The sequence below is a fragment of the Bos indicus genome, chromosome 9 (assembly GCF_029378745.1).
Source record: "Bos indicus isolate NIAB-ARS_2022 breed Sahiwal x Tharparkar chromosome 9, NIAB-ARS_B.indTharparkar_mat_pri_1.0, whole genome shotgun sequence".
Taxonomy (NCBI): domain Eukaryota; kingdom Metazoa; phylum Chordata; class Mammalia; order Artiodactyla; family Bovidae; genus Bos; species Bos indicus.
The window spans coordinates 52,838,632-52,866,620 of NC_091768.1; the positions used below are offsets into that span (position 1 = coordinate 52,838,632).

The 27,989-nt window shown below is 36.8% G+C and overlaps 2 protein-coding genes across 9 annotated transcripts in view; one reads left to right on the plus strand and one right to left on the minus strand.

Moving 5' to 3' along the window:
* The window catches only part of MMS22L (MMS22 like, DNA repair protein), a 129,476-nt gene extending 111,134 nt beyond the window's left edge, over window positions 1-18,342 (plus strand). For both annotated transcript variants that reach the window (XM_019967329.2, XM_019967330.2), the window contains exons 22-25: window positions 184-347; window positions 10,808-10,904; window positions 12,358-12,525; window positions 13,038-18,342. In XM_019967329.2, coding sequence (XP_019822888.2) covers window positions 184-347; window positions 10,808-10,904; window positions 12,358-12,525; window positions 13,038-13,131 — 523 coding nt within the window. In that variant the 3' untranslated portion in view covers window positions 13,132-18,342. The remainder of the gene's footprint in view (window positions 1-183; window positions 348-10,807; window positions 10,905-12,357; window positions 12,526-13,037) is intronic.
* The window catches only part of KLHL32 (kelch like family member 32), a 221,254-nt gene continuing 210,592 nt past the window's right edge, over window positions 17,328-27,989 (minus strand). For all 7 annotated transcript variants that reach the window (XM_070796050.1, XM_070796051.1, XM_070796048.1 and 4 more), the window contains one exon: window positions 17,328-21,379. In XM_070796050.1, the coding sequence (XP_070652151.1) occupies window positions 21,218-21,379 (162 nt within the window). In that variant the 3' untranslated portion in view covers window positions 17,328-21,217. The remainder of the gene's footprint in view (window positions 21,380-27,989) is intronic.

A 27,989-nucleotide genomic window follows, 5' to 3' on the forward strand; every position in this document is an offset into this window, starting at 1 on the left:
GCAGTCATTGCTTCAAAAATCTTAGGTTTGAAGAAAATATGGTAAAATATACATAGTTTTTCAAAATTGTGCTTTATGGATTTCAGAGATAAAATAGGCCATCATCTTTCAAGTGTATGACATTTGATTTTGCTCTATTGAAACTTTAAAGAGAAGGAAGAACAAAATTGTGCTTGTTTTCAGGAAGTCCTACTTTGAGTTTAAAGGATCCTTGCTCCCTCCTCGCTTGGCATCCATTCTGGCCTTCATCCTCCAACTTGTTAAGGAAACTAACACTGATGTTTCTGAGATTGAACTACTTCTCCCTGGAGTATTAAAATGCTTGCTGCTGGTCAGTGAACCTCAAGGTTAGTTCATTTAAGAGTTTGTATTTGTTACACTTTTATGTTCACAAATTAAGAAAGTTTTCAATTCTGTCAGTTAAATTGACAGTTATGAAAATATATGGTTATTTCATATCAACTTAATTTTTATCATAGCTAAAGAATGAACCAGAGAAGGCAATGGCACCCCACTCCAGTACTCTTGCCTGGAAAATCCCATGGATGGAGGAGCCTGTTAGGCTGCAATCCATGGGGTCACTAAGAGTCAGACACGACTGAGCGACTTCACTTTCACTTTTCACTTTCATGCATTGGAGAAGAAAATGGCAGCCCACTCCAGTGTTCTTGCCTGGAGAATCCCAGGGACGGGGGAGCCTGATGGGCTGCCGTCTATGGGGTCGCACAGAGTCAGACACGACTGAAGTGACTTAGCATAGCATAGCACAAAGAATGAACTCCAGCCAATAGCTGAGGTTGGGTGTGATAAAATGGTTAAAAACTGACATGATTCAGTCTAGTTTTTTTTTTTTTTTCCCCTCCAAATAGTTGATTTATGTTTATTTAATTTTTGTTCAATTTGTCTCTGATACTGAATGCAACTTGCTAGATATTAAGTGGTAAGGGGGCAGCCTACTCTCTCCTATTCTGGATTCTGCTATAATATGTAAGCTGATCTCTGGGCAAACCTGTAAGTACATGTTGATCCTTTTGTTTTCAGTCTCATCAGCCTTGCTGCCTATGATCACTTAAAATTATTTATTTAGTCCCTGCTGTGAGTAGCAGGCCTTAACAAGCTTATTGGGAATATGCAGAATAGTGGCTGTAGTTCTATCCTGAAGGGATTTTTAGTGTAAATAGATGTGTTGTGTGTGTATTTATCATTATAATGTGATCGTTTGGGGCAGGCTTCTCAAATGCTTCTAGTTAAGTACTTCTAACTACTGTGATAAGTGAGTACGGTATACATCCTAAAAAATACGAGGGCAGCATGCAGAGCGACAGCTAAAAGCTCAGACAGCTCTTTGAAATGTTCTGTTTTATCTCAAAAATTTATGCATGTTTTGTTTTAATCCATGTTATTTTGATATTTAAAAACGGTCCTCTCTGCTTCCAAGCTTGGTTTTGTGAAAAATGTTGTATTATTTTAATGTAAAATACCCTTACTTGATAGTAACACCTCTTCAATAAAGAATATCCAGAGATAGATCCCAGACTGTTCTTTAGAAATTTTACCTTCTTTGAAAACATTTGCTTGCTTTTAATTTCAGTGAAAGTCTGTTGTACTATATAGTACAAAATTTGAGACAGAGCAGATAGTATAGCATTTTAGCTAGCCTGTTGTTTCAGTGAGTGTAATATTTGTCATGAAGGAGGTCAGGTTTGGGGAGGGGAATTTGCTGGTCATCTGTAGCTAGTGGTGCATTGCATGTTCCAAATAGCAGGTATATAGAATGAATGTTCTATCTCCACATTGTCCTACAAGCTGAAGGAGCAGTGTTTAAACACAGATGTGTGTGATTGGCTCAGAGAAGATGCTAACTCTCCTTGTAGTCTCAGTGTTTTAGAAGGACAGTTTGTAAAACTGTAGAAAGTTAGTGTTATGCCCAAAAATATTTCAGTATTTACCCAAAATACCTGTACACAAGAGCTTGAGTTCACTTCCAGCATGGTGACATGAGAAGCTCTGCAGCCTTGATCCCCAGAAAAACTGGTGAAAATTGTTTAAAAGAAAGCATGTAAATTCTCTGGAAATGGTCCTAAAAGGGTACACAACAAATGGAGAAATTGTCTACTGAAGCTTGGTAGGAACAGCAAGTCTTTGAAATTTGAACCAAGACTACTGCCTTCTCTCTTCCTATCTCAGAGGCATGGCAACTCTGGTAAATTAAAGAATGAGGGTTCCTTCTCCCTGCAGCTTCCAGGAGGAGGGCTGTCTTCCTAAGAGAGGCCAGAGTATCAGTGTTCCTCATCCTGCCTCCTAGCCACCTAATGCTAAGGTTATATTCCGGGGGAGTGTGGGTGAGAAGTGAGGCCTTCATTCTTCCACTCAGCTCCCACTTGTGAGATGGGAGCACTATACTGAGTATGGTATCAATGAGAATACTGGAGTGTTGATTGTCCTTGCTGCAGCTTAGAGGTAGAGAATTCATACCAAGAGGATCTGTAGCTGATACCCCTCCTTCCACAAGCATGCAGCACCTAATGTGGGTATGTCAGTCAGAAAATAGTGGGCACCATGATCTCTGTCCCCAGCAACAGAATTTCACCTCTGAACTTTGCCTGAGAGGGGGAGGGGGTAGGAGAAAGCCATAGGACAGATAACTCTGAATTTCTCCCAAAGGAACAGACTTCATTTACAACGAAATGTGAAAAAGTTCAAGCCTGAGGGTGCTGTCAAAAGCAGTGGAGTTTGTGGTTAAAAGGCAATAGGTAGGAGAATGATAGATTTATTAGAGGTGTAAGCTAATTTGTAGGTCAACTAGTTTAGTGAGAGAATTGACTGCAAAAAGCCCTGGGGTGAAAACAAATATCACTAATCTCATAAATCCCCCCTTTAAAAAAGCCTGGATTTGATAAGATCATACACTTAAACTTTTACTGAGAGAAAATCAGTCAACAGATCCTGCCAGTATGAGAAATCAGATATAGGATTTAATAAACAAAGACTTCAAAGTAGCCATTATAAAAATGTTCAGAAAGCTCAAGGAAATCATGGCTAATAAAGTAGAGGAAGATGTGATGACAGTGTCACATCAGAGAACATCAGTAGAGAAATAGAAATTATTAAAACAGAAAATAACCAAATGGGAATTCTGAAGTTTAAAAACTAAACTGAAAATCTTAAGTTTAATTTGAATTGATAGACGAAAGAATTAGCAAACTTGAAGATAGATTGTTAGGTGTTATGCATTTGAAAAAAACAAAAAACATGAAAGAAATGAACAGAGCTGTAGGACATCATCGAGCACACCATCCTACATAGAATATCAGGAGAGGACAGAAAGGAGCAGAAAAAATATTGAAGAAATAATGGCTGAAAATTTTCAAAATTTATTGGTGAATACCAGTCTATACATTCAGGAATGAATATACATTCACCTAGTTCTAAATGGAATAAACTTAGATCCACAGACATGCAACTTAGTGGGGGGAAAAAAAGGTTGAAAGTCAAAGGCAAGGAGAAGATTTTCAAAGCAGCAAGAGGAGAAACAACTCTTCCTTCAAAGGAACCCTGGGAAGATTAACAGCTGACTTCTCAGCAAAATCAATGGAAACTAGAAGGCAGTGGGATAACACTGAGTGATCAAGAAAGCACTGTCAACCAAGAATCCTATAGTGAGCAAAGCTGCCCTTTCAAAAATGAAAGTCAACTCAAGATATTTGCAGATAAAAAATGAGAGAATTTGTTGTTAGCAGACCTGCCTTATAAAAATTACTAAAGGAAGTTCTTCAGAATGAAAGTTAAAGTGAGCTCAGATAATAACTTGAATCCTTAAGAGTAACCAAAGAACAGCAAAGGTAATTATGTACAGTTGACCCTTGAACAACATGGATTTGAACTGCACAGGTCCACTTATTTGCAGCATTTCTTTTCAATAAATTCATACTATTCAGTTCAATTCAGTTCAGTCGCTCAGTCATGTCTGACTCTTTGAGACCCCATGAATCGCAGCACGCCAGGCCTCCCTGTCCATCACCAACTCCCGGAGTTCACCCAGACTCACGTCCATCGAGTCAGTGATGCCATCCAGCCATCTCATCCTCTGTCGTCCCCTTCTCCTCCTGCCCCCAATCCCTCCCAGCATCAGAGTCTTTTCCAATGAGTCAACTCTTCACATGAGGTGGCCAAAGTACTGGAGTTTCAGCTTTAGCATCATTCCTTCCAAAGAATACCCAGGGCTGATCTCCTTCAGAATGGACTGGTTGGATCTCCTTGCAGTCCAAGGGACTCTCTTACTACATAAACCATGGTTAGTTGAATTTGTAGATGCGGAACCCTGAGTGAACCCTTTCTGACTTTACATTCAGAAAGCTGACTGTAAAGTTAAACATGGATTTTCAACTGCATGGGGGATCAGCACTCTAAACCTTCATGTTGTTCAAGTGTTAGTTGCTCAATCATGTCCAACTCCTACAACCCCATGGACTGTAGCCCACCAGGCTCCTCTGTCCATGGGATTCTCCAGACAAGAATACTAGAATGGGTTGTCATTTCCTTTTCCAGGGGATCTTCCTGACCCAGGGATCAAATACAGGTCTCTTACATTGCAGGCAGATTCTTTACCATCTGAGCTACCAGGGAAGCCCCATGTTGTTCAAGGGTCAGTTGTAGTTGAAAGGCAGCATAAATGCATATTTTCACCTTTTTTCTTTCAACTGCTTTTAAAAGTAAATGTATGAAATAATATGTATATAATTGTCCTATAATATATAGAAATTTAATATATTTACCAATAACAGTATAAAGGAGATGGTGGGAACAAAGCAGTATTAGACTAAGGAAGTGACTTCAGATGATAACTTAAATAGGAACAAATGATGAGAACAATAAATGATAGGTAAATTTAACAAAACCCAAAATATATACGTGTTCTCCTTTCTTAGCTACTTTGAAAACATAGGAATTTTATAAGGTAGAAATTATAATAATGTATCACTGAGTTTTAAAATTTGTAGATGTAACATGTAACAGTAATTCCACAAAAGACGGGAAAGTGACTAGAGCTGTATAGGAATAATGTTTCTATATTTTGCTGGAATTAAATTCATGTAAATCTGAAGCTCTGAAGAGTTAAGGTGTACATGATAAACCTAGAGCAACCACTAAGAAAATAATTCAAAACTAATGGACAATCATTAAAGTAACTAATATGCTACATTTGAAAATATTCACTCAGTGCAAAAAGAAGAGAGATTAGATGGACAAAAACATAAGACATTTAGAAAGCAAAAGGTAAAATGGCTGATGTAAATCCAACTGTATCTATAGTAATGTTAATTGTGAAAAAGTTGAACAATCCAATCAAAAGAGATTATCAGAATTTTTTTTTAAAGCTCTATCTTTATCTCAGGAAACACTTTTGATTCAAAGATTGGAAGTTAAAGGATGGGAAAGGATACATCATGCAAATTGTAACCGCAGAAAGCTGGAGTAGCTAGACTAACCTCAGACAGAAAAGACATTAGGCAAAAAAAAATATATTACTAGAAATAAAGAGGGAATATTTTATAATGATAAAAGGGTGAATCTGGAAGATTTAACCATTATAAATATATGTGTACCTAATAATAGCAAAATACAAGAAAAAACTAAAAGAAATGAAGGGGAAAATAATTCACAGTAATAGTTGGAGGAACTTTGGTTTCTGCTATAAAAATAAAGATCTTGAAAGTCATCACTCACCTTCACAACAAGAAAAACTGGGCAGCCTTAAAAATAATTCTTAGGTGCATCAGAGAATTGAGGTCATAGGGCAAATCACTGCCCTCAAAACTGAGCATACAACAATTTGTCAAATTCAGCTTAAATATTCCTACCAATACCAGCTACATCATAAGGCTTCTGCTCCTGGCTAGCTGTGATTCTCTGTATCCACCTTTCTGTTTAGTTTTAACTTATCTAATAGGTAATTTTTTTAAAAAGGTAAAGGATGTACTAAGAGAGGAGAGAAAATGTAATTATACAAAGTGCTCAATTAAAACCTTCAGAGAAGGCAGGGAAAAAGGGAAAGATTTAAAAAAAAAGAAAAAAAAAAGGTCCAGAGCAAAGACTAGAAAAACTATGTATAAAGTAGATACTAATTCAACTATTTCAATAATCATTGAAATAACTATTTCAATGATTATTGAAATAATCTAAACCAATTTAGATTTAGTAGTCTAAATAAACCAATTAAGAGACTGACAGTGGATAAAAAACAAGGCTTAACTATATGTCAGCTACAAGAAATCCACTTTAAACATAAAGACACAATTAGATTAAAAGTAAAGGGATGGAGAAATACATACAGTGCTAACAATTCAAAACACAGGTGTAGCTATATTTCACACAAAACAGACTTCAGGACAAGAAGAACCATCAGACATAAAGATGGATATTACATAAAATGAACTGGGAATAGAAGAGAGAACTGCTTCAATCAGATAAAGGACAATTTTGAAAATCCTACAGCTGATATCACACTTAAGATGCTTTCTCCCTAAGATTAGGAGCAAAACCAAAGTGTCCACTCTTGCCACTTCCTTTCAACATTGTACTAGAAGTTCTAGTCAGTGGAAGAAATGGAAATAAAAGGCATCTAGGTTGAAAAGGAAGAAGTAAAATTATCCATGTCTGCACATGGTATCATTTTGTTGTTGTTCAGTCGCTCAGTAGTGTTTGACTCTTTTGTGACTCCTTGCACTGCAGCGTGCCAGGCTTCCCTGTCCTTCACCATCTCCCGGAGCTGGCTCAAACTCGTATCTGTTGAGTCATTGATGCCATCCAGTCATCTTATCCTCTGTCATCCCCTTCTCCTCCTGACTTCAATCTTCTCCAGCATCAGGGTCTTTTCCAGTGAGTCGGCTCTTCTCATCAGGTGGCGAAAGTATTGGAGCTTCAGCATCAGTCCTTCCAGTGAAAATTCAGGACTGATTTCCTTTAGGATTGACTGTTTTGATTGACTGTTGGATTGACTGTCCCTTGCTGTCCACGGGACTCTCAAGAGTCTTCTCCAGCATGGTTCAAAAAAATCAATTCTTTGGCCCTTAGCCTTCTTTATGGTCCAACTCTGACATCCATACATGACTACTGGAAAAACTATAGCTTTGACTATACTATATGGGTATATATGATATCATTATACACACACACACACACACACACAAAATCCTAACGACCCATTGAAAACTATTTGAACTAATAAATAAGTTCAGCAAGGTTCCCTACCAGAATTCAGCAAGCTTCTTTGTAGCAAAATTGACAGACTGATTCTACAGTTCGTGTAATCGTACAAGGGACCTAGAATAGCCAAAAAAATCTTAAAGAAGAACAAAGTTGGACGATAACACTTTTCAATTTGAAAACTTAGTACAAAGCAACAGTAATCAAAACAGTGTAGTGCTGGCATGAAGACAGACATATAGATCAGTGAGATAGAACTGAAAGTCCAGAAATAACCTATGTATCTATGGTCAACTGACTTTTTCTTTTCTTTAAACAAGGGTGCCAGGAAGATTCAATAGAGGGAAAATAGTCTTTTCAACAAATTGTGCTAAATCAAATGGATAGCCAAATTCAAAAGATTGAACTTGCACCTTTATTTCACACTATATGCAAAAATTAATTCAAACAGGTTTATAGACCTAAATGTCAGAGTTAAAACTGTAAATCTCTTAAAGCAAGACTAAATCTTCATGATCTTGGATTTGGCAATGAATTCTTAAACAGGACATCAAAAGCACAAGCCACAGAACAAGACACATAAATTAGACTTAATCAAAATAAAGAACTTTTGTGTTTCAAAGAGCACTGTCAAAAAAGTATTAATAAAAAGACAACTCAGAGAATGGGAGAAAGCATTTGCATATTACTGATGTGATAAGGAAGTTGTATCAAGAGTATATGAAGAATAAAACTCAGTAGTTTTAAAAAAAGAAACAACAGGCAAAGGATTTGAATACAGTTTCCTCCAAAGAATATAAACAAGTGGCTAAAAAGCACCTGAAAAAGTGCTCACCATCATTAGTCATGAGGGGAATGCAAATCAAAACTACAGTGAGATACCACTTCACGCTCACTAGGTTGGCTATAATGAATAAGATAATAACAAAAATTGGCAAGAACATGGAGAAATCTGCATCCTCATTTACTGCTTTTGGGAATGTAAAATGGTGTTGCCACTTGGGAAGTGAAGTGAAGTGAAGTTGCTCAGTCGTGTCTGACTCTTTGTGACCCCATGGACGGTAGCCTACCAGGCTCCTCAGTCCATGGAATTTTCCAGGCAAGAATACTGGAATGGACTGCCATTTCCTTCTCCAGAGGATCTTCCCAACCCAGGGATTGAACCCGGGTCTCCCGCATTGCAGGCAGACGCTTTACTGTCCGAGCCACCAGGGAAGTCTGATTCCTCAAATAGTTGAACATAGAGTTAGTTACCTTGTGATCTAGCAGTGCACTCCTAAGTTTAATATATTCCCAAGATTAATGAAAACATATATCCACACAGAAACTTGTACTTTAATATTTGTAGTAGTATTATAATAGCCAAAGATGGAATACCATCATCTGATGGATGGATTTTTTTAATGTGATCTATCCATACAAGAGAATATTATTTGGATATAATATTAAATATATATTCGCTATAAGGAGTGAAGTACTAATTCATGCTGCAGGAAGTATTGCTACAGCATGTATTGCTATAGAATGTATTGTAAACATTATTATAAGTGAAAGAAACCAGTTAACACAAGACCACATATTATATGGTTCTATTTATATGAAATATCCGGAGTAGTTAAATCTACAGAGATGGAAAGTAGATTAGCAGTTGCTTAGGGGGTATGAAAGTAGATTAGTGGTTGCTGAGAGGGTATCAGAGGACAGGAGGTAATAGCTTTAAAGGGAGCAGTGTTTCTTTTCAGGATAAAGAAAATGTTCTGAAATTGCAGTGACAGTTGCACAGTTCTGTAATTATACTAAAAACCATTGAATTGTATGTGTTAAATGGGTGAGTTATATTGTATATAAATTATATGATAATAAAGCTGTTATTTTAAAAAAAACTGAAAGATAACCCAGTGTTTAAAAACAATGCCCAGTTCAGTTAAAGAAATAAACAAAGAGGATAGATTTTTTTAGAAACCGTGTACACTAATGCTCACTACAGTGTTACCCGTAATAGCCAAAATGGAGGCAACCCAGATATCCATCAACTAATCATCTAATGAACTGATAAACAGATGAAGTAAGTCCATACAATGGAATGGTATTTGACCATGAGAAGGAATGAAGTACTAACATGTTCCATAACATGAGTGAACCTTAAAACATTTTGCTAAGGAAAGGAAGGCAGATACATAAAACCAAATCTGTATGAGTCCATCTATATGAAATTCCTAGAATAGACAATCCATAGAGACAAAAAGTACATCAGTGGTTCCAGGGACTGAGGGAGGAAGAACATGGGGAATGACTGCTAATAGGTGTAAAGTTTTGGAGGGAGGTGATAAAAATGTTCTGAAATTAGATAGTGGTGATAGCTTCACAATTCTTATGAATATACTAAAAGCCAATGAACTGTACACTTTAAAAGGTTAGTTTTTATATGTGAATTATACCTAAATCTGTTATTTTTAAGAAACAGTGCTTACTTTTAATACTTTATGAGGGGTATGTCTTCATGTTCTGGTACTTTTCCACAAAAGAACTTGTGGATTTTGGGGGTTTTTTTCAAGGAAGCATCTTTAAGAAGAATCATTTATACTGGCTCTAGAATTGCATCTGATATGAGAACTTACTTGTTCAGTAAAGACAAGTATGCTATATCTTCCTTATCCATTATCCTCATGCTATGGAAAACATTATCTGCTGCTTAATTAATTTAGGTTCTTGTGCATTGCCATAGTGGATTACAGTTTCTGAAGATTTTCTTATTCTTTAGAGAAAGTAATTTTTCTCCCCAGCTACTTATATTTAATATGCCAAAAACAGTATAAAAAATGAATTAACACTTGGAACATGGTGAATTTTTGGTTCTTTCTTGATTTTTTTTTTTTTTTTTTACCATTTTATATACAAATGCACAGCTGTAAAGGATTTGGTTAAATACTGAAAGAATGTAAATGATCTCTTTGTAACTTTGCTATCTTTAAAAAGGAAATTAGCATCAACAGTAGTTGCTTTTATATATATATGTAGACCATCAACTGATGGATTTGTGTATATACGCAGTCCATGGTGTCGCAGTCAGACACAACTTAGCAACTGAACAACAAATATATAAATCTAATTTTAAGAACAGATGAACTGTTGGTAGTTTCTAATTTCCTACATATGTATTTGTAAATGGAAGGGATATTTTCTAATTTACTGCATATGTATTTGTGAATGGAAGGAATATGAATTTAAAAAATCAATCTGTAAGCGGAAGTATTAAAGGTTATCTGTTGTCAGTGTGTGACAGTTTGCAGTGTTAGGATGGTCGAATGTTTTGAATACGAACTCTTTTCTGATAGAAAGGCATATCTTCACATGTATTTTTTCAGTTACAGTATTTTTTCAGTCACGTGAAAAATAGCCTCAAGTGTTTTGTATTTTCTTAAAATGGAAGATAGGGAGACTTTAGAACAAAAGCTCATAACTATTTCACTTTGAAAAATAAAAAAGCATGTACATACTTTAAGAAAACAACATGTTTTTCTAAATCTAGAGTGCTCATGAAAATGAGGATCCAGATGGTGAATTCAGGCACAATGTGTAATGCTGTAATTTTCCCTCCTAGTTAAAAGGCTGGCCACCGAGAACTTGCAATGCATGGTCAGAGCCTGCCAAGTGGGGTCAGGAGGAGAACCTGCCGCCCAGCTGACTTCTGTGTTTAGGTAACTGGAAAATATGCCAACTGGCAAGGAGACTATTGCCAGCCATTTGACAGTCAACATGTTTTCTAAATAACTAATTATCCAAAACATAATGTGTTACTACTTGTTTGTAGTTTCAATTATTATATTTTTGGCAGTAGTTCTGCTATGTTGTTGTTTTATTAAAAAATAAAATTACTAGGGAGAAAAATGACTTTACATTACCTGAGAATTTAGTAAGAAGATGCTTGCATGTGTTTCAGAGGAAAAAGTGGAAAACGTGAGTCATAGCGACAGGTATACAGGCTATGGAGCTGGTAAACGTGCTACTCAGCAGCCAGTGTGGAAGTGCCTGTCTCTGGTCTTCCTGTTCACTTTAGATGCCGTGAACCCCCAGAGCTCCACTGGATGTAAATTGTGAAGCACAGACTTTATATACAGATCCGTTGTTCCTTCGTAAGAATAACTGCAACTTGTAGAACGTTTTCTGTTTTGTTTCTGTTTTCCTGCCTTGCACTATATAGAATCTTAGGCTTTCTGTTAAAGCAGTACTTTTAAAGTGTATCTTTCTCATAGTTTCTACCCGTTGAGCTTCATTTCATGTATCTCTACCATAGCACCACTGTGTTAAATAGTTTGGGTCCATTTCCTTCATTCTGTGTGGGATTTTTGATTCCTCAGCTTTCTTTCTTATCATGTAGTTGGGACTTGTCAGTTGTTCACAGTTTATTTACAGAATATAAAAATTGTGATCATTTGAAATAAATACTGGGTTTAAGAAAACTGTAAAACCCTAAGAGACAAGGAAGGATTTTATATGAACAAAAATTACATGTTTGTTAAGTACAGTTTACTAAGCTAGGTGACTTTTGGCGAAGGTGGGGAGAGTGGAAATTTTACAATTAAAATATATAATTCTTTATATATAATGTATAATTATATAAATATTCTTTATAAATATATATTCTTCATATTTTATTCTTCTGTGGGTCTAAAGTCTCTTGTTCAATTAAGGAATATAGAAATTATTTAGAAGTAACTTGCTTTCATCATAGAAATACTGTTTATCTAGAGATAGGAATAATTAACTAAAAGTTAAACAAAATAACCAGAAAACTGGACTCGTTTTCTGTTTTAGTCTCTTTTACACCCTTACCATCCAGATTGACCACATGCAAAGTGTAGCAGAAAAGTCTCTGGCATTAGATTTTTCCCTGTTAATTCTTCCTCTTGGGATTCCAACTCTTCCCTCTCCCTCTTAATGCCATCACTCTGGTCATGGCTCACGCTGAAGCCATTTCTTTTCTTTATTTTCAAGTTTCAGTCTGTATGGCGTCTATCATAGATCCTTATGATAATCTTACATAAAGTGATTTTTCTTGCATTCAGTTTACAGCTTGTTGCTATAATTGGCTAGATACTAGCCCAAGTAATTGCCCCAAGAGTAATTCTAAGTAACCTGTTTTACTTTCAGGCAGTTTATTGAAGATTATGGTATGAGATATGACTATCAGATTTACAGCATTTTAGAAGCAGTAGCAGCATTGGACCAGCAGGTTGTTATCCACTTGGTTCCTACCCTTACTCAGTCTCTGAAGAATTCAGAGCGGAAGTGGGGCCTTGGCAGAAATAGTGCACAGAGGTATGTTTGATTATTTGATTATATCCTTTTGGACAATGATTATGAAATCTTGATTCATTTTCCTAGTAATGGCCTATTTTCCCATTTATAAAGATTTGGAGTCTGTTCCAGTGAATAGGGTTAGTGACTCAACTAGATAATATGCTTTTGGTCAAAAATAGATACAGGCTCTTTTTTTTCCCTATAGGCTTATGACTGAACATAGTGGTGGACTATTTAGAGTAATGAAACATGGTGGGATAAGTCTGTATGTCCCAGAGAGGTTGTTTTAAAAGGGAAAAGACCCTGATGCTGGAAAGACTGAGGGCAGGAGAAGGGGGCTGCAGAGGATGAGATGGTTGGATGGCATCACCGACTTTAATAGACATGAGTTTGAGCTAACTCTGGGAGATAGTGAAGGACAGGAAGCCTGGAGTGCTGCAGTCCATGAGTTCACAGAGTCTGACACGATTCAGCAACTGCACAGCAGCAATAAACATGTATCTCACTCTTCTTTTCTTTTGTCTTTACAGGGAAGCCTATAGCAAACTTTTATCTCAGCTAGGACAAGTGGGACAAGATGAGATACAGAGACTGGAAAATGATCATATTGAATCTATGTTGTGATTTCATCCTCAACATTAATTATAACTACCTAAAGCCACTTTGTGCCATTTGACTCCTACTTTTATTAATTGTATAATGTTCTGTTAAAGATACTTTATAGGATCTTTTCCGTACATACCTGTAAGTATAAAGTATATAAATAAGAAAATAAAAGTTAATTAAATATGTTATAGAATCTTTGGAACTTGGTAAAACTGCATTCTGTTTTGAAGCAGTTTTAGTTAAACTAAAGAAACTTAAAGTTTTCCTATCCGGGAGTGCTGTCTGTGTGTCTATGCAGGTTTGTACTGATTGATCCATGGGCATTTTATTGTAGTGTGACTTTCTGCCTTGCAAGTAATTTATTTCTGTTTTTTGTTTCTTTACAAGTTATGTTAAATCATAACACTATTTCACATTACCTGGCTGCCCTATGCTGGCTTTGTTACTTGGTTGCTTTCTTGTTTGCTTGTTTTTATTGTTTGGTTTCTTTTGAGGAATGGTCAGGAGATAGGACTGTGTCTTTGTTATCCTTTTTTATACTATGTTTGAGGCAAGTTAATAAAATTCTTTCAGAGCACACTGAACTCTTGAGAAATGAAACTGAATCTGGCTAAGGGATTATACAGATACATATATAAATTTTTTTTTGACTTGGGCTAAGGCAATGGCACCCCACTCCAGTACTCTTGCCTGGAAAATCCCATGGACGGAGGAGCCTGGTAGGCTGCAGTCCATGGGGTTGTGAAGAGTCAGACACGACTGAGCAACTTCACTTTCACTTTTCACTTTCATGCATTGGAGAAGGAAATGGCAACCCACTCCAGTGTTCTTGCCTGGAGAATCCCAGGGACGGGGGAGCCTGGTGGGCTGCCGTCTATGGGGTCGCACAGAGTCAGACATGACTGAAGTGACTTAGCAGCAGCAACAGTGTTTATACTTGGGGTTCAACAGTTGCCAGATGTTTTTCTATTCATCCTTTCTTTTGGAGTTGTCATATCAAGAGGAGGATAAATAAGAGCCTTTAAAAAGAGAATAAATAATATTCTGGAACTTTTTTAAGGTTACAAATTAACAGGAGAGTTCTGAAAAGTCAGCCGAATTATCCACTTGCTCTTCAACTACAGCCTCTTATGAACTAGCATCTTACATATTTGCAGGGAACCAGCTTAGTTTCCTGTAGCAGTTCATTTCTCAACTCTTTAATTATCTGAAATTTCAGATTTATTTTACTGGGTTGGGCATTGTCCTTGACTCCTTTTTCTAGTGAGCATTATTTGGTAAAAACAGTTCCAGTCTTAGTGCTGAGAACCCATGTGGGTCTTAAACCCAGTTCCACTTTGTGACCATGAGCAGATTCTTAATCTTTTCTGAGCCTTAATTTCCTCATGGAGAAAAATGAGTAATAATACTTACTGAAATTTCACAGTGTTCTGGTAAGAATCAGTGGGATAGCCAATTTATAATCATGTAATTAAAATGTATGTGAAAGTATTTGGTGACCTACATTGTTAGGCATACAGCCATGATTACTGTATCTCATGCACAAAAGTAAAGAAACTTCTCAGTTTTGTTCTTTTCTAACAGTATGTCCTAGATGAATGATTCTACTTCTTTTCAGTGTTTTCTTACATGTCATGTTTGCTAACTTTGAAATAACTTGTTTTCTTCTGGGGCCTCTAGTGTTTATCATGGTTTCACTATTCCTTCAGGAAAACATTTTCACCCCTTTTCTGGCTCAAGTATCTTTTACATGCACTGCAGTCAGGAAACTATAGTTAGTTAATAGACCTTTCCTTATTGGAATTTGTAAAGTCTAAAGGACTGCATGACTTATAAATGGTCTATTTTACCCCTAAATAAACTAATTCAATAAATAGGATGAATAAAAGCCTCTTTAAGGTTACTTAAGACTTCATAGCCGGAGAAGGCAATGGCACCCTACTCCAGTACTCTTGCCTGGAAAATCCCATGGACAGAGGGCCTGGTGGGCTGCAGTCCATGGGGTTTCGAAGAGTCGGACACGACTGAGGGACTTCACTTTCACTTTTCACTTTCATGCATTGGAGAAGGAAATGGCAACCCACTCCAGTACCTGGAAAATCCACTCCAGTTGCCTGGAATGGCAACCCACTCCAGTTGCCTGGAAAATCCCAGGGATGGAGGAGCCTTGTGGGCTGCTGTCTGTGGGGTCACACAGAGTCAGACATGACTGAAGAAACTTAGCAGCAGGAGCAACAGCAAGACTTCATAGCAATGAATTTCTTTTCATTATAATAGTGACTTACTAATGATGTATTATTACTAATGATGTATTATTTTACAAGTTTTAGCAGTTGAAATTTAAAATATTTAATGGAGTGCCTTTAAAGGGTTATTTGTGTGTGTGTGTGTGTGTGTGTGTGTATTCCTCCCCAAGGGAAATTGATAAAGATGTCTTAGATAATCTTGCTCTTAGCTTATGAAACTTTTTAAGGGTTAAGAAAATCTGTTACTAAATCCTGTATTAGGATATGTACCTGTGTATATTAATAAATTTATACATAAAACTCAGTAACAAGAAAGTCTGTAACATGTATATGTAGATATATATTTTTAATTTGTGAATCAGTAAAATTTTAAACTGTTTTGTTTGTTGAAGAAAAAAGAAAATTTATGATTCAGTTCCGTTTCTTAAAAATCTTCACTGACCCTTATTTCTATAGTCTTCTCTCTTTCCATTCCCAGACTTAGAATAGTCTTATAGTTGCTTCCTTAATGTTCTTTTTCCCCTAAAATCCCTGTAATATCTGAGGTGACTGCTTCTACCATTGTTAAGGTAAGCCAGTCTCTTGTGGTCAAATCTGGAATGTGTTCTCATTTCCCTTGTGCTTTGGCACCTGTGTGACATCGCATTCTCTTTTTTCTTCTCATCCCTTCCTCAGCGATAACTGCTTCTTCCTACATACACATTTTCCCTTCTTCTCCCCACTGGTAAGATCTGGCCCTTCACCTGCTCTGTCTCAACATTCTTCTGGTAGCTAATAACTTTATCTTTCACATCTGTATCTAGTACTGCTTTTTCTCTAAACATCTAGTTGGATTCTCCTGGAATCTCAGGGCAACATGTCAAGCTGCCTTTCTCACCTTCTTTTCCAGAGAAAGTGACACTGTCTTTGCCGTCATTTTCTACCCAGAACATACACCACTTTCCCAGTTCACCTAACCTTGATGTTTCTTGGATTCTTCATTGTTCCCCACTTTTCATCTGGTCAGCAGTACAAGCTCTTGCTATTTTTTTCTCTTTGCCATCATGTGCATCCAAATTTATTAGGCACTATAATCGGCTCCTTATCTCTGGACTATTGAAATTTATTCTTGACATAGTTCTGACCTTAATGTTCCTAGAAGACTACTTTGTTACTTTGCTGCTCAAGGACCTCCATTTACTTCCCATTGTTAGTAAGCTGACATTGAAGCCCTTCTGTCAGGAGAATTCCTGCTCCCTGACAATATACGTTCTCTTTCCAAACTCAACTCAAGCAGGAGAGTAGGCTGTCTTGGCTGCTTTCGCTGAATGACATGTTCATTCTACACTGTGGGCCTCATTCAGTTTGCCAGCTTACCACCATTTCTACAGAAACCTAACTTTAAGATCCTCAAATAGGAAAATTAAAATATACATATTAGGCTTCCTTGGTGGTTCAGATGTTAAAGAATCTGCCTGCAATGCAGGAGACCTGGATTTCATCTGTGGGTTAGGAAGATTCCCTGGAGAAGGGAATGGCTACCCACCCCAGTATTCTTACCTGGAGAATTCCATGGACAAATGAGCCTGGCGGGCTAGTCCATGGGGTTGCAGAGTCAGACACTTGTTCAGTTGCTCAGTCATGTCCGACTCTTTGCGACCCCGTGGACTGCAGCAGGCCAGGCTTCCCTGTCCTTCACCATCTCCCAGAATGGGCTCAAACTCACGTACATTGAGTCAGTGATGCCATCCAGCTATCTCATCCTCTATCCCCTTCTCCTCCTGTCCTCAATCTTTCCCAGCATCAGGGTCTTTTCCAGTGAGTCAGCTCTTCACACTGAGTAGAGTAGCGTAGCATTGCACTGAGTAGCAATGAGTAGAGTCGGACGCTACTCAGTGACTAACACTTTCACTTTCTATACATAAGTATTCCAGTCAGTTTCTTTAAAATATCAGGTGGAGTGTAAAAGATGATTGAAGGACAACACGGTGATGAAAAGGACTTTTATTAGACACTCAGATTTGGTTTGATTTAAATTTCAATTGAACATTTAATTAGGTTTTCATAGGGGAGAAGACGACATGGGTGTATTGTCTCTATACAAAATCATTCAGTATTCAGTGCGTTTGTACTGGAAGAGTTTCACAGTATAAACTTTTACATCTTTCCTTATCCCTAGCAAATTTTATTTTCTTACTAAGCATATTTGACTTTTTTGTTTTGGGGGGTAAGTAAAAAAAATTATTTGTGGGTTGTTAGGTGTGTATTTTCACTATACATTGTTATTTTTATCTTCTTCTGTGCTTCATCACAAATCGTTAAAACTACTGTTTATAACTAATTACATGGACTCCTTTGCATATACATTCATAGAATCTTGGCAGTTTTTATTTTTAGGATTATATAATCATATAAGAATTTGACAAGCTGTTACAGTTGGGAAAAACCTTAAGAAAACTACTTTCTCTAAGTTCTACGCATCAACTTAACACTTTGTTTCAGAGATAAAAGGCAGATATCATAGAAACTTCACCAAAAACTGTGTTATCTGTTCTAAACCACTGGTTTTTGATTCATACTCTTTTTTTACATAAACCTTATATCTTCCAAAAACCGATCTCCTGCTGCCTCCTCCTAGGGTTAAAAATATTGCATTGTCAGTCAAGTGGAGAGTATGTTAGTATAAATAACAGGCTCTGTTTGTATAAAACGGTTGGGGAACTAGCAAAATAGTATATTCTTTCACATATTTGATGTAAGATATGAGATTTATATTTTGATTCTGTGATAAACTATATTGTTAAGTTTACCAAAATCAGTATCAAATGATTAGAACTGACCAACTTCTGCTTATTGAAGTTTTTGATGTGAAGATAGTTACCCAGTTCATTGCACTTGTGAATTATGCTTTTAGAAAAATTCCGGGCATTTTAATTTTATACACGTTTTAAGTTATTTGTGTACAAAGTAATGAGATATAATAAAAATGCATATATTCAACTTACACTGCACTTGTGATTATTCAACTTCCTTTTTATGACAGATTGACTCTTTGAAAACCAAAATAAAAACGAACCATGTTACCTAGAGGAATATTTTTTATCTTACTTAGTCCTATTGCTTTTATACTCTGCCTTAACAAAAGAAAGTTAATTTTTCAGCTACTATAATGGCTGAGGGTATACAATACACATACGGCTAAACTGTGAGGAAAATACAGAGAAATGGTGCGAAAAATACCCTAAAAATAACCAATTGGCATTTTGCTCTTAAAGATCTAAGGAATTTCATTGCGTTTTACATACATTTTATTATCTTTATTTTAAAGATTCATGTCTTTTCTGGCTTTTCCTCCTAGAGTAAGAACACTGCAAATATCTGTGTTACTGCTTTTTCTTTTTTAAAGTACAATCTTGATATTTAAATTGTTTTAGGTTTCATGGTTTTATGGAAATTGAAATTAATAAATACAAATACGGTATGGTCTTTGAAGAGTAAAAATGGAAGATTTATTACTGTAGAATAGTTCACTATAATAGAAAACATGTATTTGAATAGTTTCAGTGGACTTTGTTTTTTATGACCAGCCATTGTTCTCTAGAATTTTTCTTATTAGCTCTTATGATTGGTAATTTGAGGGACAGGATCGAATTATAAGTGATCTGGATTTTTTTCTTTGTGGGGAAGGGTTGCTGTACTTTGGATGCTATTCTTTGTTTACAATTATGGTTCTGAAAATTATGTAAAATTTATATAAAAATTCCGACTTCTATTGTATAGTATTATTACTATATACAATTATTAATTATACAATTATTACTGAGTAGTACTATACAAGGAAAGGTTTGATAATATATACTGATTTGTTTTAAATGAGTAGTTAGACGTTTTCACAGAAATTAGAATAATCTCAGGCTGCCTTTCCATTTATCAGTCAAACAAGTTCACTTTTAGACCATTTCCCTTTTAATAATTGGGTAGAGAATCTGGGATTAAAAATAGATTGTTTTATAAGGTAAAATTCCTGGAGGGAAGAAATCTGTGTCAAGTAGAAATTTTAGTAAATCTGAAATAACTGTTTAGGTCCATGTTGAAAAGATTTCTGAAATGTTGGAGTCCACTTTCCTGACACTGTAAGTAAGGCATTTTTAAAAATTTAGATGGTTTGTACTTTATAAAGAGACTCTGTTTTCCTTCTAAATAGCAATTATCAATTTTCAGAACTGTACAAATACTCCTCTAAGGTTTTTTGTTTCTAAACTTAAATCTTTTCTTTTAAAATTTTACTACTCTTTTTCTTACCCTAGTCTCCCCTCCCCCCTTAATCTGAACAGCCAAAAATTATGTTTATTTTTAATATATTGATATTTAATACATATTTAAAATAAGTGTTTTAGGTACTATATAATATATAAAGTTAGTGATTTCTCTACTTAGGATAAAAATATTTTTATTCACTTCTGCTTACTAAAAGTGGCTACATGAACAAAATGACAGTTTCCTATAAGCCAAGGATTGCTGAATGCTTAAACTATACCAAGGAATAAAAGTGAAATCTTCCTTTTAAGAAAGGTGATTTATTGTAACAAGATTAGAGAAAGGGGGAAAACTCACATTGTAGTTGTGGAATTTATGTTCAAATACGATTATTGAGTTGTTTAATTTGTTAACTTTTTGTTATAGACGAAGCAAATCCAAAAACCTAGCCTAAAAAATTCTTGTGCATTATTAAAAATGGTAGTAATATGTATTGGTGATGGAGAAGAATCCCACAAGCACTCAAGATTGACATAACCTTTGACAAAGTGGAAAAACTTTTATTAGAACTACTGATTCTAGGTTCAAATTTATGTCAAAGCACTTTATGATACCAAAATTAGTCCAACTAATTTTTTTTTTCGAGCTTTAAAATGTCACTTTTCACTAAATAGTCTTAAATGAATTTGAGGCAAGGGTTTGTACAAGTTTAGGAATCTTTGGCTTTGGTAAACTCCCTGTTTTCTAATTAGTATGTCTCTTTTACATGCTTTTCAGAATCATCTTATAGTATGTCTTCCAAGTTCTATCCAGTAATTTTTAAACTTCAAAAATAATCTCCCGGTTCAATTACAAAGTTCTAAAGACAGTAAAATACCTTGTATTTTGAGTGATTTTTTTTTTTTTTTTTTAGGCAAAGTACTTCAGAGCATTTGCCCAATCCTCACAACGTTCTTCTGAATTAATATGTAAATCAATAATTGCCCTCCTTAAAAAGTGAGAAACTTGAAGCTCTGTAAAGTTAAGCCAAGGTCACAGAGCAACCAAGGTGAAAAATCTGGGTACTCCACCTGCTATTCCAGTGTATTTCTGTTATTCATATTACCTTGAATAAAATATGGCATTTAAAAATTTATGATGTCATAATGGTGAGTACTCTGCTTATACAGCAGTGTTGTATAATGTTGGATTTTTAACAGAAAAATTACAAACCCAGGGTTTAGTAAAGATATTAAGTACTGACAATTTTTTTGAAGATCACTGACGGCAGTACTTGTGAAATAAACTGCCTCACTAAGAGTGTAGTGTCCTGGACAGCACTGATTAGACAAGGTGTATAAAGAATGCTTTAAAGACCCATAGACCACTCAGTCGGCCCTAAGCTAACACCACAGTAAAAGTCATACATACTGTATATTGACACACACGGAGAAGAGTGACAGGCATTTTCAATAATGTGTATTTTAGAAAACTTCATTTTTTGCTTATGTTTATCTGAATATAATAAGATCTAGAAAACAGAACAAGGAAGCATTGAGCACTGAGTATTTTCATGCCCAGTATTCAAAAGTCAGGCTTTTTTTCCTCCTGTTCATGACAGTTATTAAGAAAGCACTGGCTTTTCAGACAGTGCCAATCCTGTGATGAGGCACTTGAAGAGTCTGAAGGTTAGGGCATGTGAAATACGGAGCGGGGAGGAAGCATGCTGCTATTCCATTGGAAGCAAAAGGGAGTCTAGGCCCGTAGAATACTTCTTCTTTGCCTTCTCTACTTACATCCAGTACCTACAAAGGAAGGGAAAAATCTGTATGTTAAAGGTGGTTGTTCAAAATAAAGCTGTGTACACATGAAAGAGAACCTGCAGTTAATTTCAGTTATGCTGACATGACTATATCTTACATATTGCTATTTTCCTCACAGTGTTGTACCAGAAATATGTATTTAGTTCCTGTAAAATACTATTCTACACATTTATGTGTATGTACATAGATGTTTGTTTATAATTATTTAGGCTTCAGAACAAGTGTTGAGATGCAGGCAGCATTATCGTCCTTTAATAAAACGGCCTTAGACTGGTTAAGTAACTTGCCCAAACTAGTAAGCGTTGTTTGTATGCTGGCTTACAAATCCTCATCTGCAATATGAAAACAACATTGACTTTGCAGCTTTGCTCTGAAAACTGGTGAGATCATCTCGCGCAGGGTCTGGCACAGAGAATATTATAGCTTCGTAACAGGTTCAAGAAAATCAGTTGCTTCTGGAGATTTTTCCCCAGTTATTTCCTTGTTAAGCTGGAGTTACATCTCTTTCCTTATATGGAAAAGAATCTTTGTTAGTTAGTGCCTGCTGTCACCTCACTGATTTCTGGTTTAATCTTAGTACTAGGAAGATTCTTTTATAAGACAAGCTGGCCATGTCATACTTGTCGAACCCATAAAAATAGCCCTCAATCATCTTATCCTGTCTTCATACGACCTTCCTCTAACTTCATTTAAAACTTTTCCTTCCTTGGGTTCTATGACCTTAAAAAAACAGTTTGTCATTCATATTGTCCTGGTGTCAGCCACTTTGGTCCACTTCTTCCAGCCACATCCTAAATGCAGACGTGCCCCAGCATTCCAACCACAGACCCTGTGGCACTCTTCAGTGATCCCATCCACTCTTACACCCACATCTGTCACCTAAGTGGATAATTCTTAAGCTTTTAATGCAATAATGCACTATTTCAGATGAAAGGGGCCCTTGAGATTTGGGGATCCAAGCCCATAAAGACGGACATCAGTAAGGCCTAGAGTAAAAGATCATACCTGTAGCTTTTTTCCCCCAAATGGACATTTAGCTGTCCCATCCCATTTACTGAACAATATGCCCTGTCACTACTAATTTTAAATCACTTCAGTATATGCTACATACAGATTTTTCTTTGTTCTCTTTTGTTGATTTATGTATCTTCCTACAATAGCACATTTACAGTTACTTTGGGTAAGGGCATGTCTCTCTCATTCATTTTCAAGCATTTCTTGGTAATTCTTGTATTCTTTCCTGGAGAAACTTCAAGATCAATTTGACAAGTATTATTCCCCCACCCTGTGAATTTGACTAGCTGTGTGACTTACTCAAGGTCACATAGCTAATAAGTGGTAGAGCCAGTTTTTTGGCTCAGAGTTGCAACCCAAAAAAGAATAAGGATTTCATGCCATTTTGTGACATCCCCGCCCCAACTGAATACATTTTTGGAGCACAAAAGCTGAAGTCACCCATCCAGAGAACTTTTGTCTGGTTTCCTGGACCAAGAGAGACTGCGTATGGTAAGTGCCTATGTGCGTGCTCAGTCAGGTCCAACTCTGCAACCCCATGGACTGTAACCCCACCAGGCTCCTCTGTCCATGGGATTCACCAGGCAAGAATACTGGAGTGGGTTGCCATTTCCTACTCCAGGGGATCTTCCTGACCCAGGAATTGAACCCATGTCTCTTGCATCCCCTGTATTGGCAGGCAGATTCTTTACCACTATGCCACCTGGGAAGCCACTGAGCAGATGTAATTTATTTAATCTGTAAGACGGGGAGAACGAAGGGTTGGTGGTTTTTCTCCAAAACGCTCCCTTGAAAGCTGGCAGAGAGAAGGCATTGGGGAGAAGGAAGTGCCAACTTGGCAGCATATCCTCCAGCCAAAAAGAAGTAATCGTAAGTGAAGAGCAGTGGAGGTGATCTGACAGCACAGACCAATCACTTAGGCAGCTGCTCCTTTATGCTTGTCATCCACAGGATACCTACCAGACTAGAGTCAAGCTCTGTGCCAGCTGCTTGCTTACACACCCACTGAATAAACAAGAGCACCTGACTCCTCAGGACTTAACATTTTCCATGCATAAGTATTACTAACAAGTCCAAAGCCCAATCTTTATAATTTAAGAGCATCTCAGCTTTTCTCGTTTCAGTTGTCCTCATAATGGGTTAAACGGTTTGTGGTAAGTCACACAGCAGAAAAGAAGATAAAAAAGTATGGTTTCTCAACATTTGACATGCTTCATCCCTGTGTGGCTGAATCCTACAAATGATAGTTAAATAAACTTTAATGAGAGTCCAGAAGGGTCAGTCTAATAGGTTACTGGCTGGTATTTTCAAGATGGGAAAAAAAAAAGACGAGTCCTTCTGGATGTTAACAGACCACTCTGTGAACTATTTAAGTGTGAGTTTCACTAGTCTTAGCCAGCCATGCCTTTAGAATCCAAGAATTCTACATATTTGTGACTTATTAAAAAAAACTTAAACTTTTGATATTTTTAACATCTATACTATTTTCTCCACTCTTGCCTGTACTTTTTTCCTTCACAGATCATATCTCAATTTATTCAATGTTTTGGAGCTTAAAAATTTTTTTTTGTTTTAATTTTTATTTTACATTGGAGTATAGTTGGTTAACAATGTTGATTGTTTTCAGTATATGACAAAGTGATTCAGTTATACATATATCTATCCTTTTTGAAATTCTTTTCCCATTTAGGTTGTTACAGAGTATTGAGCCATGTACCCTGTGATTTATAGTAGCTCCATGTTGGTTATCTGTTTTAAACATAGTACATGTCAATCTCAAACTCCCAGCCTATCCCTCCCCCTCGATTCTCCCCCCATGGTTATCATAAATTTGTTCTCTAAATCTGTGAGTCTGTTTCTGTTTTGTAAATAAGTTCATTTGTATCATCTTTTTTTAGATTTTGCATATGAATGGTATCATATGATAACTGACTTTCTCTAACTTCACTTAGGGAGAAGGCAATGGCACCCCACTCCAGTACTCCTGCCTGGAAAATCCCATGGCCGGAGAAGCCTGGAAGGCTGCGGTCCATGGGGTCGCTGAGGGTCGGACACGACTGAGCGGCTTTACTTACACTTTTCACTTTCGTGCATTGGAGAAGGAAATGGCAACCCACTCCAGTGTTCTTGCCTGGAGAATCCCAGGGACTGGGGAGCCTGGTGGGCTGCCGTCTATGAGGTCACACAGAGTCGGACACGACTGAAGCGACTTAGCAGCAGCAGCAACTTCACTTAGCACAATAATCTCCAGGTCCATCCATGTCGTTACAAATGGCATTATTTCATTCTTTTTAATGGCCGAGTAATATTCCACTGTATATATGTACCACATCTTCTTTATCCATTCCTCTGTTGATAGACATTTTAGGTTGATTTCATGTCTTGGCTATTGCAACACTGTGTTGCAATGAAAATTAGGGTGCACATATCCTTTGAAACATGGTTTTCTCCAGATACATGCCCAGGAGTTGGATTGCTGGATCATGTGGTAGCTCTATTTTTAGCTTTTTAAGGAGCCTCCATACTGTTCTCCATCCTGGTTGTACCAATTTACATTCCCAACAGTGTAGCAGGGTTTCCTTTCCTCCACACTCTCCAACATTTACTGTTTGTAGACTTTTTGATGATGGCCATTCTGACTGGTATGAGGTGATACTGTAGTTTTGATTTGCATTTCTCTAATTTTTAATGATGTTGAGTGTCTTCTCATGTGCTTCTTGGTCATCTGTGACCATCTATGACAGATGACACAGATTTAGGTCTTTTCATTTTTTGTTTGGATTTTTCTGATATTGAGCCACATGAGATGTCTGTAAATTTTGGAAATCCCTTGTCAGATGCACCATTTGCAAATATTTTTTCCCATTCTGTGGGCCATCTTTTGCTGATTTTTTTTATAGTTTCCTTTGCTGTGCAAAAGCTTTTAAGTCCCATCTGTTTATTTTTGTTTTTATTTCCATTATTCTAGGAGACAGATCAAAAAAGATACTGCTGCAATTTATATCAAAGAGTGGTCTGCCTATGTTTTCCTGTAGGAGTTGTACAGTATTGGGTCTTATATTTATGTCTTTAATCCATTTTGAGTTTATTTTTGTGTATTGTGTTAAAAACTGTAATTTAATTTTTCCTACCACTATTTATTGAAGAAACTGTTTTCTCCATTGTATATATAGTCTTGCTTCCTTTCTTGTAGATTAATTGACCGTTGGTGTATAATTGACCAGGCTTTCTATCCTGTTCTGTTGACTTATATTTCTGTTTTCCTGCCAGTACCATACTGTTTGATGACTATAGCTTTGTGGTACTGTCCGAAGGTCAGGGAACCTCTTTCCTCCAACTCTGCTTTTCTTTCTCAAGATTGATTTGGCTATTTGGCTTTTGTGCTTCCATATAAATTTTTCAAAAAATTTTGTTCCAGTTCTGTGAAAAATGTTGTTGGTAATTAGATAGGGAAGGCATTCAATCTGTAGATTGTCTTGGGTATTATTGGTCATTTTATTAATAACTATATTGATTTCTTCCAATTCAAAGATACTGTATATCTTCTGTTTGTATCATCTTTAATTTATCAGCATCTAACAGTTTTCAGAGTCCTGGTCTTTAGCTTCCTTAGATTTATTCCTAAGTATCTTATTCTTTTTGATGCAGTGGGATTATTTTAATTTCTCTTTCTGATCTTTCATTGTTAGTGTATAGAAATGCAACAGATTTCCTTGCATTTATTTTGTATCTTGCAATTTTACCAAATTCATTAGCAAGCTTTGGTAGTTTTCTGGTAGCATCTCTAGGATTTTCTATATATAGTATCATGTCATCTGCAAACAGTGACAGTTTCACTCCCTCTTTGCCAATTTGGATTCACTTTATTTCTCTTTGGATTACCATGGCTATAACTTCCACATCTACGTTTAATAAAGTGGTATGAGTAAACATCCTTGTCTTTTTCCTAATCTTAGAGGAAATGCTTTCAGCTTTTCACTGTTGATTATGATGTTAGCTGTAGGTCTGTCACATATGGCCTTTAATTATTTTAGGTAGGCTCCCTCTATGCCTACTTTCTGGAGAGTTTTTTAATTGTAAATGGGTGTTAAATTTTATCAGCAGCTTTCCCTGCATCTATTGAGATGATCATATGGGTTTTATTCTTCAATTTGTGGGTGTGGTATATCACAGACTGATTTGCAGATATCGAAAAATCCTTGCATCCCTGAGATAAACCCCGTTTGATCATGGTGTATGAGCCCTTTAATGTATTGTTAATGTTTTGTTGAGGATTTTTACATCTATGTTCACATCAGTGATATTGGCCTGTAATTATTTTTTTTGGTGCATCTCCAATATCTTTCATTTGTGCTCTCCTCACAATTGCTGATTTTGATACCATATTTGTGTGCAGATGATTTCCTACCTTCACTGTATGTCTGTCTTTACCAGTGAGCTTTCCCATTCGTAATTCTGTTTCTAGTCACGGCCTTTTCTTTTCCACCTGGAGAAGCTCCTTTAGTATTTGTTGCAAAGCTGGTCTGGTGGTGCTGAATTCTCTTAGCTTCTGCTTATCTGTAAAGCTTTTGGTTTCTTGTCAAATCTTCAGGGAGCCTTGTTGAGTAGGTTGTAGGTTCTTCCCTTTCATCAGTTTAAATGTATCATGCCACATTCCCTTCTTACCTGCAGAGAAATCAGTTGATAACCTTATGGGAGTTTCCTTGTACATTATTTTTTTCCCTTATTGATTTTAGCACTTTTTCTTTGCCTTTAATTTCTGTCAGTTTATTACTGTCTCAGCATATTCCTCCTTGAATTTATCCTTCCTGGGACTCTGTGCTTCCTGGACTTGGGTAACTGTTTCCTTCCCCATGTTAGAGAAGTTTTTAGCTATTGTCTCTTCAAAGGTTTCCTCAGGTCTGTTCTCTCTCTCTTCTTCTGGGACCCCTATAATGCAAATGTTAGTGCATTTACTATTGTCCAGAGGTCTCTTAGACTATTCTTTTCATCCTTTATTGTTCCGCAGCAGTGATTTACACCATTCTGACTTCACGGCCACACACCCCCACCCCCCATGCAGGAGAGCCTCCAATATTAGCAGGTAAGTCTGGCCTAGTCTCATACAAGGACAGTGACTCTTTTTCCTGAGTTCTGGTACACACAAGACTCTGTGAGTGCCCTCCGTGAATGGAATTTGTTTCCCCCAGTCCTGTGAAATTCCTGTGACTAAACTACACTGGCCTTCAAAGCCAGATTCTCTGGGGGCTCCCCCTGTTGCCAGACGCCCATGCTGGGGAGCCTGATGTGGGGCTCAGAACTTTTACTCCTGTGGGAGAACTTCTGTGATATAATTAGTTTTGGGTTTGTGGGTTGCCCACCCGGCATGTATGGGGTTGAACTTCATCACAATTGATCCCTCCCACCGTCTTATGGATGCAGGGTATCTTGGTAGCTTCCAGCATGCGTCAGTGGTTGGTCAGCAGTTAGCTGTGATTTTGGTATTTCCATAGAAGAGGTCAGCTTGTGTCCTCTACTCCACCCTCTTGTCTTGGCTCCTGTGATTTTCAACCTGATGACATGTACTCAGGAATTTCTA